The sequence below is a fragment of the Parasteatoda tepidariorum genome, chromosome 3 (genome assembly GCF_982258835.1).
Source record: "Parasteatoda tepidariorum strain Cologne lab strain chromosome 3, Ptep-v5.0, whole genome shotgun sequence".
NCBI lineage: Eukaryota > Metazoa > Arthropoda > Arachnida > Araneae > Theridiidae > Parasteatoda > Parasteatoda tepidariorum.
Window position 1 is genome coordinate 99,827,887 of NC_141757.1, and position 13,821 is coordinate 99,841,707.

At 27.4% G+C, this 13,821-nt stretch overlaps 1 protein-coding gene across 5 annotated transcripts in view; it reads left to right on the forward strand.

Annotated features, from left to right (window-relative positions):
• SPoCk (secretory pathway calcium atpase) overlaps nucleotides 1-8,632 on the forward strand; it is a 59,392-nt gene extending 50,760 nt beyond the window's left edge. For all 5 annotated transcript variants that reach the window (XM_016071902.5, XM_016071903.5, XM_016071904.4 and 2 more), the window contains exons 20-24: nucleotides 1,248-1,364; nucleotides 4,246-4,393; nucleotides 5,088-5,183; nucleotides 5,511-5,652; nucleotides 6,596-8,632. In XM_016071902.5, coding sequence (XP_015927388.1) covers nucleotides 1,248-1,364; nucleotides 4,246-4,393; nucleotides 5,088-5,183; nucleotides 5,511-5,652; nucleotides 6,596-6,720 — 628 coding nt within the window. In that variant the 3' untranslated portion in view covers nucleotides 6,721-8,632. The remainder of the gene's footprint in view (nucleotides 1-1,247; nucleotides 1,365-4,245; nucleotides 4,394-5,087; nucleotides 5,184-5,510; nucleotides 5,653-6,595) is intronic.
• The last annotated feature ends 5,189 nt before the right edge of the window (nucleotides 8,633-13,821 follow it).

Consider the following 13,821-nt stretch of genomic DNA (forward strand, 5'->3'; position numbering starts at 1 on the left):
TGAGCCCTCACAGTTTTACATAAAAGTTAATTTATTTTATTTACTGTTTAATAATATCAAAAAGGTTAGCAAGTTTGATTTAGGTAGGAATTTTAAATGTTTCTCAAAACATGCTTGGCTTGTTATTAAAATGTTGCATTATAAATAAGATAATAATTTTACATAATCCCCTTAATGGCATTGGATTACTTTAGAATAAAGGGAGCTTAAGGTTTTGAACATTAAATTTGGAACATTGGTAGAATGAAATATTAAAATATGAATAGACAGAATGAAGATAAATAAATATTGGTGAGAAATAGAGTTAAGTAAGGGATAAAAAATAAGTATTTTACCAAAAAAGACACTCGTATAACTTTTCTTAATTTTATGATAATGACAGTCAAAGATTTCAGGATCTTTATATTTCACATCATTGGTGTTTTGCATAATCTAGATTATTAAATAAGAAATCAAATTCTGCAATTTTCTTGCATATAAGAATAGGCCAACAATAATGAGAAACTGTTTTAAACCTTTATCTATTTATGTTATATAATAATACACTTTTTTAACCCCTTACCTGCCGAGTAAAATTTACGTGATTCACTCCCCAGTGCCACTGTTTTTCGCTCAAGTGCACTTTGATAAGCTGTGTTTTAGTGGAAGGAAAAGATGCACGCTTTGCAATTTAAAAACAGTTTACTTTCACAAGAGAAGAAAAAAGAAAATACAAAACTTAAATTAAAGAATAAAAATATAATATAAAGGATGTTAAAACTTAGCTGTTGTATGATAAATCCTGAAACATAGTTGGGCACATAAACCAACATCACATTCAATGCACTGATAGCGAGATTCTCGACGAATATACACGGGAAACGAAAACGAAGGAATAATAAGCCCGACCTTACTCAAATAGAAACACACAAGCAATAAATATTATGATATAACTTTTCCAACACACCCCTTTCCCATTGCCCCTTCCGCCTTCTCTGAAATTGGTAATGCATACATTGCAAACACTTTCATTGGCAAACATTTTCAAGGTCATTTTACTGCATTCACAAGTTGGGGATGAAGTTCTATTTATAACAGCGCAATGCAAAGCATCGTACTTCGGGAAAACCTGTGGCAGTTAATGCATCGTCTGGCCGAGACGTATATATACGCCGGCAGTTAAGGGGTTAACAGTTTATCTGAATCCATTTTTAAGAAAATCACTTTTATATTTTATAAATTGTAAAAGCCAATTTTTTACTTTGCAGGAGCATTGCGGCTTTGTCATTAGTTGCTCTCTCAACTTTTATGCACATTCCTAATCCCTTGAATGCTATGCAGATTCTTTGGATTAATATCATTATGGATGGTCCACCTGCTCAAAGGTTTTTTAATTATGAAAAATCTTATTTTACTTATGTGTTGTATTAACATTTTTGTGAACTTTTTTTTTGATCTCATAATATACATTTAACAAGTTTTCTTAGTGTGCTAATCAGGACATGTTCTGAAATTGCTAATTGGTTTGACATTTTACTAAGAATTCAAAATAAGTAAATGATTAACCATGAATCTTTTCTTGTAACTTCATAATACTTTGCAAATAAAATCGTTATTTGTGATTTTAGTTGAAATTATAAATATTTGTACACTGTATGCACCGTGAAATTTACCTAGTTACTATTGAATAATGCACCCTGTGCATGATGTCACAAAAACTACTTTACAAACTTTTCCTCAAAACAAGTTTCGGATATATTACATTGCATGAATCATTGATGCAAGCTATACTGTTAATATCAGTTGTGCTGTGAAAACTTAACTTTTGAGTTCGCTTCCAAATTTTGTTTTTAAGACGAATCTTAAGTTTTTATAAATTTTTTAGCTTCGATTTTCTAGTAAAAAAAAATAATAATAAAACATCTGTAATTTTTATTTTTGTGGATGTAATCAGATGCTAACTTCTTGTCCCTTAAATTAATCTTTTATAATCAATACCTAATTCATAGGTATTGATTATAAAAGACACTACTGGATTTTGGTAGTTTTTGCTGATCTACTGGGTTATTCAAAAATTCTCCTAACTTTTGTACATTTCAGAAAATTTCCTAAAATTGAAAAAAAAAAAATCCTACATTAAATTTTTTTACTTTGTTCATTCATTGTTTTATAAATATTTTAAAAAGTATTATTGCTAAATAATGATGAAAGCCAAATTTAAAATTATCTGTTATAAGCTTTGCTTTTTTGTTCATTGTTCTGTAATTTTTATATTTTTTACTACTCTATTAAAACTAATTGTACAATATGTTTAACTTTCTAAACTGATTTCATTATCTATTGTTGTTGAAATTTATGATTTAAAAAAAAATTAAATGTAAAATGATAAAAACAATCAATATTGAAATTCATCACAAATAGAGAATATTCCAACCAATTTAGATTTATAGTAATTAGTGGGATGTAGTTTTTCTATTTTACTGACTATAAAAATTCTGAAAATTAATTTATTTAAAATATTACGCATGACATTTATATTATTTCGTAAAACTTACTGGATTTTTTCCTTTGCATACCGGCAACTATGCTTATTGTAAAATAAAATATTATATATGTTCTCTTTCCAATTTTGTAAGGGGGAAAATAAAAATATTTTGCATAATTCTTTGATATCTTTTCTCATTTAATTTTTTAAAATTAATTTTTTTAATTGAATGTTAAGGTAAATTTTTCTTAAATATACAGTCAGACTTCTATTTACCGAACTTCCATTTTACGAATTTCTCTATTTTACAAATCTTTTCGAGGAACCAAGAACAGTATGGAAAATTCTTCGTAAAATAGCCTCCAAATAGCGAAGTGAATTTTCTGTTTATTGAACTTTTCATTGAGATCCACTTTCCCTATTTTCCAAAATATTTCTTAACATTTCAAACTTGTTAACGCACTTTATGGGGGAATTGACCTTAAATTAATGTTCGAAACCACTGCTTTATGAAATGTATTACTGTTTCCTCTGAAAATTATCTTAGAGAAAGCAGTAAATTCCCTTTACCTTTTTGTTTGCATTTCAAACGAAAACCTCAGTTCAAATTAACGGATTTTATCTGTAGCAATTAAACTTAACGCACGTGGTGATGTATGTTTAAAATTACTTTTATAATAAATGCAGCTATCATTTTAAACATAATTTTAGCTTTTTTTAGTTGTAAATGTATGTAGTATGATAGTGTAACACTGGATAATGTTTTGCTCTACTCTTACTTTCCATGCAGATTTCTTTTATATGGTTAAGATTTATAAAATAAATAATAGATACTAGTTTGCAAGATAAAAGTGCATCAATTGCTGTAATAATTATGACTAGTGTTTATGAATTTGAAACCTGTTTTGTGTTGTTTAAGTATTTCAAAAGGTGATATTCTATTTAGCTAATTTTTCCATTTAACGAACTTATTATCGGGATTTAGTGACTTAGTTAAATAGAGGTCCGACTGTAATTTGAATTTCAAAGATTTTACTTTTAGAACGTTCTTGTTTTTTTAGTGCTGAATACCTAATGTTACTAAAATATCAGATTTTCAAAAACAAGTTTCTTATGAAAAACTAACAATTAAAAAAAATTATTTTTGAGAATTGCATTTGTCTAGGAATTTGGAAAACGATTTAATAGAAAGATATTTTAAGTCCTTTTTAAAAGTTCTTAAATTCAGTTACAGCTTTTTTGTTTTAGCTGTTTAACTTTTAGACAATAATTTACTTGTATTATTTTTTAAAAGATGACTTTGTAAAGCTTAACTTTTGAAAATATAAAGAATCCATGAATCGTTGAACAACCTTTAAAAAAAATGCTTGTGATATTTATGTTTTATTCAATAAATGATTTTTATTAAGTATTACCCTTTTAAAATTTATAATTGATTTCAATGATTTTCAAAATCAAATAATTGATCTCAATGATTTACCTCTTTAGTTTCTAAATTGGATATATATATGTTTCTCTTTTTTAAAATTAGTTGATTAAGTTCGTCTCTAAATAAGCTAATATAAAATGTATCTTACATTTAATATAATCTTAACTGCTCCCTTAATTACTATTTTACTAGAATTGTCGCTTATATGAATGCAATTACACTACCTTAAAAACATTTTGTAATATGTATTATTGGCAAGAAAAAAATGTTTGACGAACGATGTATTTCCAGATTGCTTTCCTTGTGTCTATGTGTAATACAAAAACATAATCAAATTTCATTTGTATCATAGCTTAGGGGTTGAGCCTGTTGATCATGATGTTTTGAAACAGCCTCCAAGAAATGTAAAAGAACCTATGATAACAAAAGATCTGATTATAAATGTCATATTATCAGCTTTAATCATTATTACGGGTACCATGTGGATCTTTCGAAGAGAGGTAATTGTAAACAATTTAATTATTTCCTTTGGTTTAATATTTCAGATTTTCTTATTCAATATGCTCACTGAAATTTACATAAAAAAATTTTTACACCAAGAACTAATTTAGGTTTTATATATTTTTATTTTCTTAACAATGTTATAGATATATCATATTCACTTATATTTTGAAAAATTATTTCATTTTGCTGAGGACGATTAGTGCTTAAAATATTATTTAACCTTTTATTTTAAATGTATAAAAAAACGGATCCAAGCGAACAAAAAACTACTAATTTTCTTTTATATTTTTAAGAAGTTTTTTTTTTAAACCTTGTTTTTTACATACTCTAGTTTATGGAAAAAATAATGAATATCTTCAGTAGACTTATAAAAGAATCATTCATAAGCCATAATTTAAAATTGTTAGTGAAAAGCACCCAAATTACCATGTAGGCAATATAAAATGTTTTTGTGCTGTTATATATTGTAAATTCTGGAAACTTGTAAAATGACCTCCCTGGGAACAATACTTTAAATTAAGCAATACTTATCATTAAAAAACTATAGCTAACTATATCTCTTTAAATGGCAGCAAAATTTCACCTGAATCTCATGCAATATTATCCAAGCGATTCAAATGACTCTGCCAAATTTTTCTGGGAGATAATTGGTACAATTCATGGAGAGTAATTGAAATTATTTTGTTTCAGATGAGTGACATGATGGTAACTAGAAGGGATACTACCATGACCTTCACTTGCTTTGTTTTCTTTGACATGTTCAATGCTTTAAGCTGTCGGTCTCAGGTAGGAAGCATTATTGTTATTAAGTTTCAAGTATGCTAACTCATTACTTTGTGGATCTAATATGCAAAACCACCTTCAATTTTGTTAAAGATGGCATAAAACTTAATTTGTTTGTTTGTTTTGGAACATTGTTTAGAGTGACTTAACTAAAATTTATATTTTTAATTAAACTTTTACTTACCTAAAAATTATGAAATTTAACTGTGTGAAATAAATTTGTTTTGTGTCTACCTATCCTATTAAACAATTTTACTATTTTAAATGTTTTTTTTTAAATTTTTTTTAAGAAAAAAAGAGGTGATATTCTAACTTGCTTTCTTTTCTTAGACAAAATCTATCTTTACAATTGGCTTGTGCAGCAACAAGATGTTCCTCATTGCAGTTACAGGATCTGTTATTGGACAGTTATTAGTTATTTATTTTGCTCCTTTACAAAGGATATTTCAAACTGAAGCTTTGCCTTTGCAAGGTAAATTTCTTTTTCTATAATTAAATTTAATTCTTATTTCATTTGTTTAAATTTTTTCCCATCAAGGTTTTTATTCATTAGTAAGAAAATTCCAGTAAATTAGCACTTCTGGCGTTATAAATGAATTTATTTTAGTAGGAATTTCCTGTTTTTCCTTGCTCTCAAATGAAGGTCAGAAATATATTAGTAAAACTCTTAAAATAAAAGAAAATTTGATCTGAACATTGTGATAAATGTCTTGTGTCATTTTCGATTTGCGTAACTCAAAGGCAAAATTTGCGAACTGCTTCAAGGAATAACATGATAATAAATCATATTACATTGCATTTGTGTTAACTAGTAAGTTGTTGTTTTTTTTTTTAAAGGAAACCCTAGAACTAAATTAGTTAATAAAGATTAAAACATGAGAATGATCATATTAAAGCTGAAAAAACTAAATACTGAAATATATTTCACTAGACCTTTAAAAAATCTGTCAAAATTTAATAAAACAGGACAATCCGTTCTAAATGTGCTTAATTTATGTACACAAGTATGTAATTTAGCACACATTATGTTTTCTCAAAAAGGAAATCAAAGAAGAGTTCATTTACAGTTTGTTACATACTTCAGTTGTAGTTAAAATTACGATAATTTTATTTTTTTTAAAAATATTAGTAGTAAAATATCAAGGAGGAAAACCATTGTTGAACCTTAAATATTGCTAATTCTGCAATTAATTAGAATTAAAAGTTTTAATTCATAACTATATAAAAACCACTTCTTTTTACTGTATTTTAAATGATTCCTGTGTATTTTTTTAGTGTTTAAACACATTTAAAATTATTCTAAATGAATGTATATAAATATTTTATGTTCTATAATTACATTCAATAAAAGTTATCACTTTTTAAGCTGCTGGTTTCATTTATTTTTCGTAAAATAATTTTTACTTTCTTTTTAGATATTCTGATGCTTGTTGCTTTGACATCTTCTGTGTGTGTTGTGTCAGAAATAAAAAAATTGATTGAAAGAACAATAACTCGCAAGCGAACAGAAAAGCAATTTTTTGATTCAGAATATGTATAAAATTAATCTTATTTATTAGATTTTTTTTAAATCAAATTTTTCATTTGCATTTGTTTGTTAGTCAACTTTTTTAGCATTTTATTTCTTTTAATTAGTCTCAATTTTTAGCCTCTCATTTTTACAGGCTAATCACTTTTTTTACAAATCAAATATTTTTCATACAAATACAATTTTCCATCTTTAACAGTAATAATTCAATTTCCCTAATTGCCTTAAAATGCCTGCACATTGTGCCCTATGTAGCTTAGATATATTGTTATAGAAAAATGATCTGTATTTTAAAAAATATGTATTTTGTGTTTTTAACACAAAAGAAATGTCTGTGATAAAAAGTTTTATGTTGATGGGTTTGCTTATTCTTGCACATAGTAAGCCAATATTTCTCTGTTCTCACCAAGGTTCAAAAAATATATATATACCTAAGTTACAAATTCTTATTTGTGTTACAAAATTCTATTTAAAAAAATATTTTCCATTGCTATTATATTAACTAGTATACAATCAGTATGTTTAGAACAGTGTTTGGATTCAACTGGTACGTGTGTAAATGTTCTTTACTGAAACAGTGTTGGGATTCAACTGGTACATGTGTAAATGTTCTTAACTGAAAGGGCCACAATCAGAGAATCTCGTTACCCATCAACTTAAGCAAAGCAGGAACACTTTTCGTTCATTTTTTAAAAGAGAGTAATGAGAAATGAGCTATAATTTCCAGAATTTCATACCTTTGCTTATAACATAAATCATTTGTGAAGTCAAAATCGATTGCAGTTAAAATGGAAAATAAAACTTTGTGAAATGAGGGAATCATATTCCATAAATCACTTCCTATAATTTAAACAGACATGGTGATTAAGTTGGCAGTATGTATCAATTCTTGAAATGGAAATAATATTTAAAAATGTATTGCGAAAGTGTACTTAGAAAATTTAATCAAAAGAATCTGTGTCTCAATTTTTTTTTTTTTTAATTTTAAAAATATTAATCTAAATCTTGTATTTTTATATTAATTTTATTTTTTGAAAAAAAAAATTCAATAAATTTAGAGAAATATTATGTACGATTTGAATCTCATCACTGGTCTAGGTCTATTATCTTCTATGCTGAGCAAGAGATCAATTATCCTGTTTTTGTTCATATATGCATATTTAATTATGTTAAAATGTTGCTATTTATTGGCCGGACTAGATCTGCCACTTTTTTCCCTACCTTTTTTGTCGAATAAAATATTAACACATTTCTCTTTAAGCAATATTTTAATAAAAAATGTCACACAGTAGAATACTGATCATCTAGGCCCCAAATCCATTCTCCCTCTCTTTGAACTTGCAACTAATTTTACCTGAAAAGTTGCTTATGACTTCAGTGTAAAAATTTTAAGGGCTTAAAAAAAGCAATATATTTTTTCTCTATTGTTTACAAGTATTATTTAAGGCTGTATAAACTTTGCCTCTAATTCACAAGTGTCAGATAATAAATATTCCATTGCATTTCTAATAACTGTCAAAAAAGAAAATACTTTCTTACATAGTTAAGGCAGAAAACTAAGAACGTAGTTAGTTAACTTTGTAAAGGTTTTTTCCTTTTTCAAGGTTTGTTTCTGAAAGTTAATTAGTGTATAATCAGAAAAATCTTGGTAAAGTTTAAAATTATAATGAATTATAACACTGTAACATTTTTCTATATGAGCAATTAAAGATGTGGACAAAAAAAAATTTTTTTTTAAACAAAATGATTTATATGATATTCTATCATGGCTTATGGCCAAACTTTACCTGCATTTGAAGAAAAAATTTTAAATAAATTCTGTAGTTAACTCACATGGAAAAATGTCTCAAATTCAACTGTTTGTTATAAAAGAAATTCTTTCATTGAAAAAACAATAAATAAAATTTTTTTGCCAAACTTCAAACAGGTTTCTGTGTCTTATTTTATTAATATTAATTTAACTCAATGTCCTAATCTGAGTAATGTCTAACACAATTCTCACAACAATTTTGACTGAGTTTTAATGCAAATATTCACGAAGCACCATAAGTTTTTTGAATTTTTAAATTTCGAGCATTACAGAACTATACCCATTACTTGGAAATGAACTCACAAGTAAAAAATCCTCTGTCATGTAAGCTAATCTTCAAAGCAATATATAATCAGGGGTAATTGTGAGCCAAGTAAAAAAAAAAAACAGTTTAAATTGAAAAAAATTTAAACAAGGTTTTTCCCTTTTTCTCAATATTTATTCGTTTACTTAAAATATATTTAAAATTTTACACATACCTATGATGAACTGGAGAAGTAATAAAAATTTACAAATATGTCTTTCTTTCTTGAGTTTATGATTATAACAACTATTTACTGATAAAAAGTGAATATTAATCATGAATATAAGTTTATAAAGTATCTGGCTCTCCCTTACAAACAAATAAAATAAACTGTGTTTTTAAGTTCAACCTTTGAAAATTTGATTTCCAGAAACTTCTGTGATCAATGATTTTTTGAAATGTCTGGACCTTCGATCTCCGGAAACTTCCGGATGTTACTATGTTAGCGGAAATCCGGATTTTTTCCGGAACACAATCAGCCCTGTATAAAATAATTTATTGCTTCCCTTAATCTTTTTTTTTTCCAATGCCCAACTGTGTTAACCTCTGTCAATTCAGGCATTTACAGGGCAATTTTGTTGGCTTCTCTTTCAGGGGCACCATATAAGGTGGGCCAACGTAGCTCCCACAGTGAGGACTGATAGTACAGTGAAGGAAAGAACATTCATGCCTTGCCTGGGATTCGAACCCAGAACCTTTCTGATGCAAGGACAGCTCCCTGCCACCAACACAGGCCAGTGGGCACTTTCCTTAATCTAGTAATATTTATTACTACCCCGGAGATGCCAACTGTGTCTGGATAGCAGATAAATTTTTTCAAGTTGTCATCTTTTAATATGATTCTTGGTTTAGTGAATTTGATCTATTAGGCTTTTTACTCACCTACTTCTAAACAATTCAAAGGCTTATGTAATACGAAACCTTGGTTACACTTAAGCTGTGTTGTGCATTTTAAAAAATTACCAAAAATCTCATTTTAGTTGGTAATTCTCTCTCGTTTTGTAAAATATTGTTGAGTTGATTTGATCATTTTTGTCGGACTAGAGCTGCACAATGGGCTCTTGGCGACGCTCTGGAAACATGCCATCACAATTTTGATCCTCTACAGAGGGGACAACCTGCACGCAAAGTCAGCACTTTATGGTAGAACAGTGTAACAAGGCCTAATATCGCACACCCTCGGTCCCTATGTAGACTGATCCAAGTGGTCACCCACAATATGTAGTGTTTTGATTGTATTTTTGGCAGTTATTGATATTGATTTTCAAGTGGATTTTAAATATCCAGATACATTTCAAACATTATAGAAAATTTGAATCGTGCATTTAAGTATTTACTTTTTAAGATTGATAGTTGTTGATTTCTCCTTTGTTTTTAAACGATATTATTTATTACAACAACCTAATCTCGAAACGAAACACGCATTTGAGAAATCTGATTCTAATGATTTTGTCCTTGATCTTTTTCTCAACAATAACTACTACGGATATCATGATTTTTTAAAAACTGAGAAGGAAATAATTTGTGTGTACCCCCTCCAACAAAATGCGAGAATATCACCCATAATATCAGAATAAAAAATTACTACATGTTCATTTAAAATACATATACAGTCGGACTTCTATTTAACGAACTCTTCTTTGAGATCCACTTTCCCTAGTTCCCAAAATATTTCAAAACATTTCTAACTTGTTAAAGCATTTTATGGGGGAAATATCCTTGAATTGATTTTCAAAGCCATTTAACTTTTATAGAAAGCAGTAAAATCTATTTCACTTTTTGTTCGCATTTCAAACAAAAAAACTCAAGACAAAATTAACGGATTTTATCAATAGCAATTAAACTTAAGAACGCATGTGGTAATGTATGTTTAAAATTATTTTTATAATAAATACAGCTTATACATAATTTTAGCTTTTTTAAGTTGACAATGTATGTAGCATGATAGGTAGAACACAGGATGTTTTGCACTATTCTTGCTTTCCATGCAGATTTCTTATATAGTTAAGATGTATAAAATAAATAGGAGATACTTGTTTACAAGATAAAGGTGAATCAATTGCTATTTTAATGTCTAGTGGTTGTGAATTTAAAACTTGTTTTGGGTGTTGTTTAAGTATTTTAAAAGATATATAGTCTTTTTTTATAATATATAGTCTTTTTTTTCTTCTGTAAACCGCTTGTTATTTTAAATTAGTAACATATATGTTTGTTTAAAAATATCTTGCAGAAAGATATTAGTGCTAGGAGTTATGTCACATATAGCTCCAAAAAATTCGGCCACAGGGCATATAGGGGTAGAACAGCTGCTTAACTATTTTGGAATAGAAAAATATGTTTTGGAACATAAATAAACTTGGTTTTCGGAGCAGAATAGAGATAAATTTATATTTTATACATAATACAGCTCAGAAAATAAATACATTATCAAATAAGGAAGATGTAACAAAAATATAACAAAGAATTGTGTAAATTTATACATAATTATTTCATAGGTTTCCTGCATAAATAACACGTAAAAAAAAATGCTTAATTCATATTTAAATATATTCATTTTGAATAATTAGAAGAAATATTTGGAGAAAAAAAACCAAAACTTAATTCACTTTAACCAACATAAAATATATTATATCATCAATGCTAGATTGATTCTGGGCAAGGGTTGTCGGATGTTTTGTCTCGTTTGTCCTTAGGATGAAAAATTTTATCATTAGTACATACTCTTTGATCCAGATTACACATCACAATGTATTTAAACAGAAAAAAAGTAGTTAATTCTAGCCAATTTTCCAGTAAAGTTTCTGAGTTTTTTCTGCAGTTATATACAGTCCGCCCCCCCCCCACCCCAGCCATTTTCATATGGTTTTTCAGATTCCGATATTTTTAATACAGTACAGAACCCGTTATCCGGAAATCAGAAAACCGGAATGAAATTCGATAAATTTTCCCCGCCATTTTTAAATTATTTTTTTTTCCTCATAAGATTTTAGGATTTTTCTTTCTTTTTTGAAAGATGTTTACCTTATCATCATTTTGGAAATAATCATTAGTATATTATTTCATCGTTTTTTCTTCTTTTTAAGATTATTTCCAAATATTTTTTTTTTAGTTGGGTTTAACAATAAAAAAAACGGCTTTTTATAGCGATTCAGAAATCTGGAAAAATCAGTTATCCGGAATAGCGATGGTCCCGATCATTCCGGATAATCGGTTCCGTACTATACTATGTTAATTAAGACAAGTGAATTTCACACTCGAGTTTTCACTTTTTGACTCATTTTATTTGCGTCAATTTCATCTTCAAAATCATGTTATATGATGATCATTTTCTTGGTAGTTATTTATAATTTTTCTGCTGTATAATAAGGTTTTTTAATCTCAAATATTTTGAAATAAGACGTGAATTTTGTATTTGTCACTTTCTGACACTATTCGTGACAAATCATCAATTTCGATCTAGTTTTTTTTTATCTTTCTTTTGGCCATTTCCATGTAGGTTTTTAAATTCCCATATTTTTAATAATTACGGTGTATTCTGACACACAAATTTCAGTTTTTGAGTAATGACAATTTGTTTGTGATTCACTAAAAAACTATTTTTAACACATTTGATTCCATTATAATCTTTAACATTTTGTCGATCACCTTCAAATTTTTTTAATTCCGACATTTTAAATGACACACACATTTTGAATTTTAGGTCTTTTTGACACTGTTAGCAACGATTCTATCATAAATTTACGTCACCGATTGTTTCAACATAGCTTTTCCAATTCTGATATTTTTAATTCAATATTTTAATAGCTGCTTATTATGCACAAATTTGGTGCCAAAGGTGTACTTTTCGATCAATGAATATAAGAGTTTTGAAGCAGCTTGGCACAATTTTAGGAAAAATCAATATTTTGGAGCAAAAATTTAGATTTCAGGGATGAGATTAGCCAAAAGGCAAAAAAGCTGAATTTCCACAATAGTAAATTTTACGCAAGCGCAACCCTTTAATAAAAAATTCCAGACAGTTTAAGGTAATAAATAATGTGTTGACATACAACTGTGTACTAATCTATTATTATATAAATGATTACATTGGCACTTAACATTTAGCAAAAATAAAAATTACCAATTGAAAAAATAAAGCTGGAAATCATATTTTCCCTCAGTTCACATAAGAGACAATTACTTGAAAAACTACCTGGTTTAACAAATTAAGACTACTGAGAATATACATTAATATTTCATTTCTTTTAATAAATACTGTTATGTGATTTAAAGTAAATATATCAGTAATATTACTTTTTAAATTATATTGAAAACAAAAACTTTTAACAGTGGACCGAAACATTATGTTCATATTATAGTCTATTCTAACTAGAGCCCTCTGAAACATATCAATAACAATGAAGTAGAAATATATAGTAACTCCTTAACATACAAAAATTGCCATTTCAGTTTGAAAAATTACATGACAATCAGCAACTGTTTAGATATATGTTCTTTATTTGATAAAAATTTTGCATTTTACAGCATAAATAGCAGCAATTATAAATAAAATTTTGATGAGTTAATTAACTCTTTTACCAAAAAAAAAAAAATTTAAATCTCTTAAGTGATTGTTTTTGTTTGCTATATCTTTTATGTTTGCTATATTTAGTTGTTAGTCCATCCTCAAACATCTTGTGACAAATCCTACTTTTTCTCCTTTGCAAGCACAGAATGTAAGTTTTGAATATATTCCCTTCCAGTTTCTCTGATGTTGTATCACTTACTTATACTAATAATCGTCGTTAGAAAAACAGTCACCTTTATAGTAACTAATTTTTAAAAAAATTACTTCTTACAAGAATCGCGATAGTTGATCTTAAAATTGCGTGAATATGAATAACAATTATGGATTTTGAAATCACATGAATATGAAACTAGATATTAGATTTTGAAAATGAGAAAATACAGACTGGGATATAGAATTTTTAGAATGCGTAAATACAAATCACGATTCATA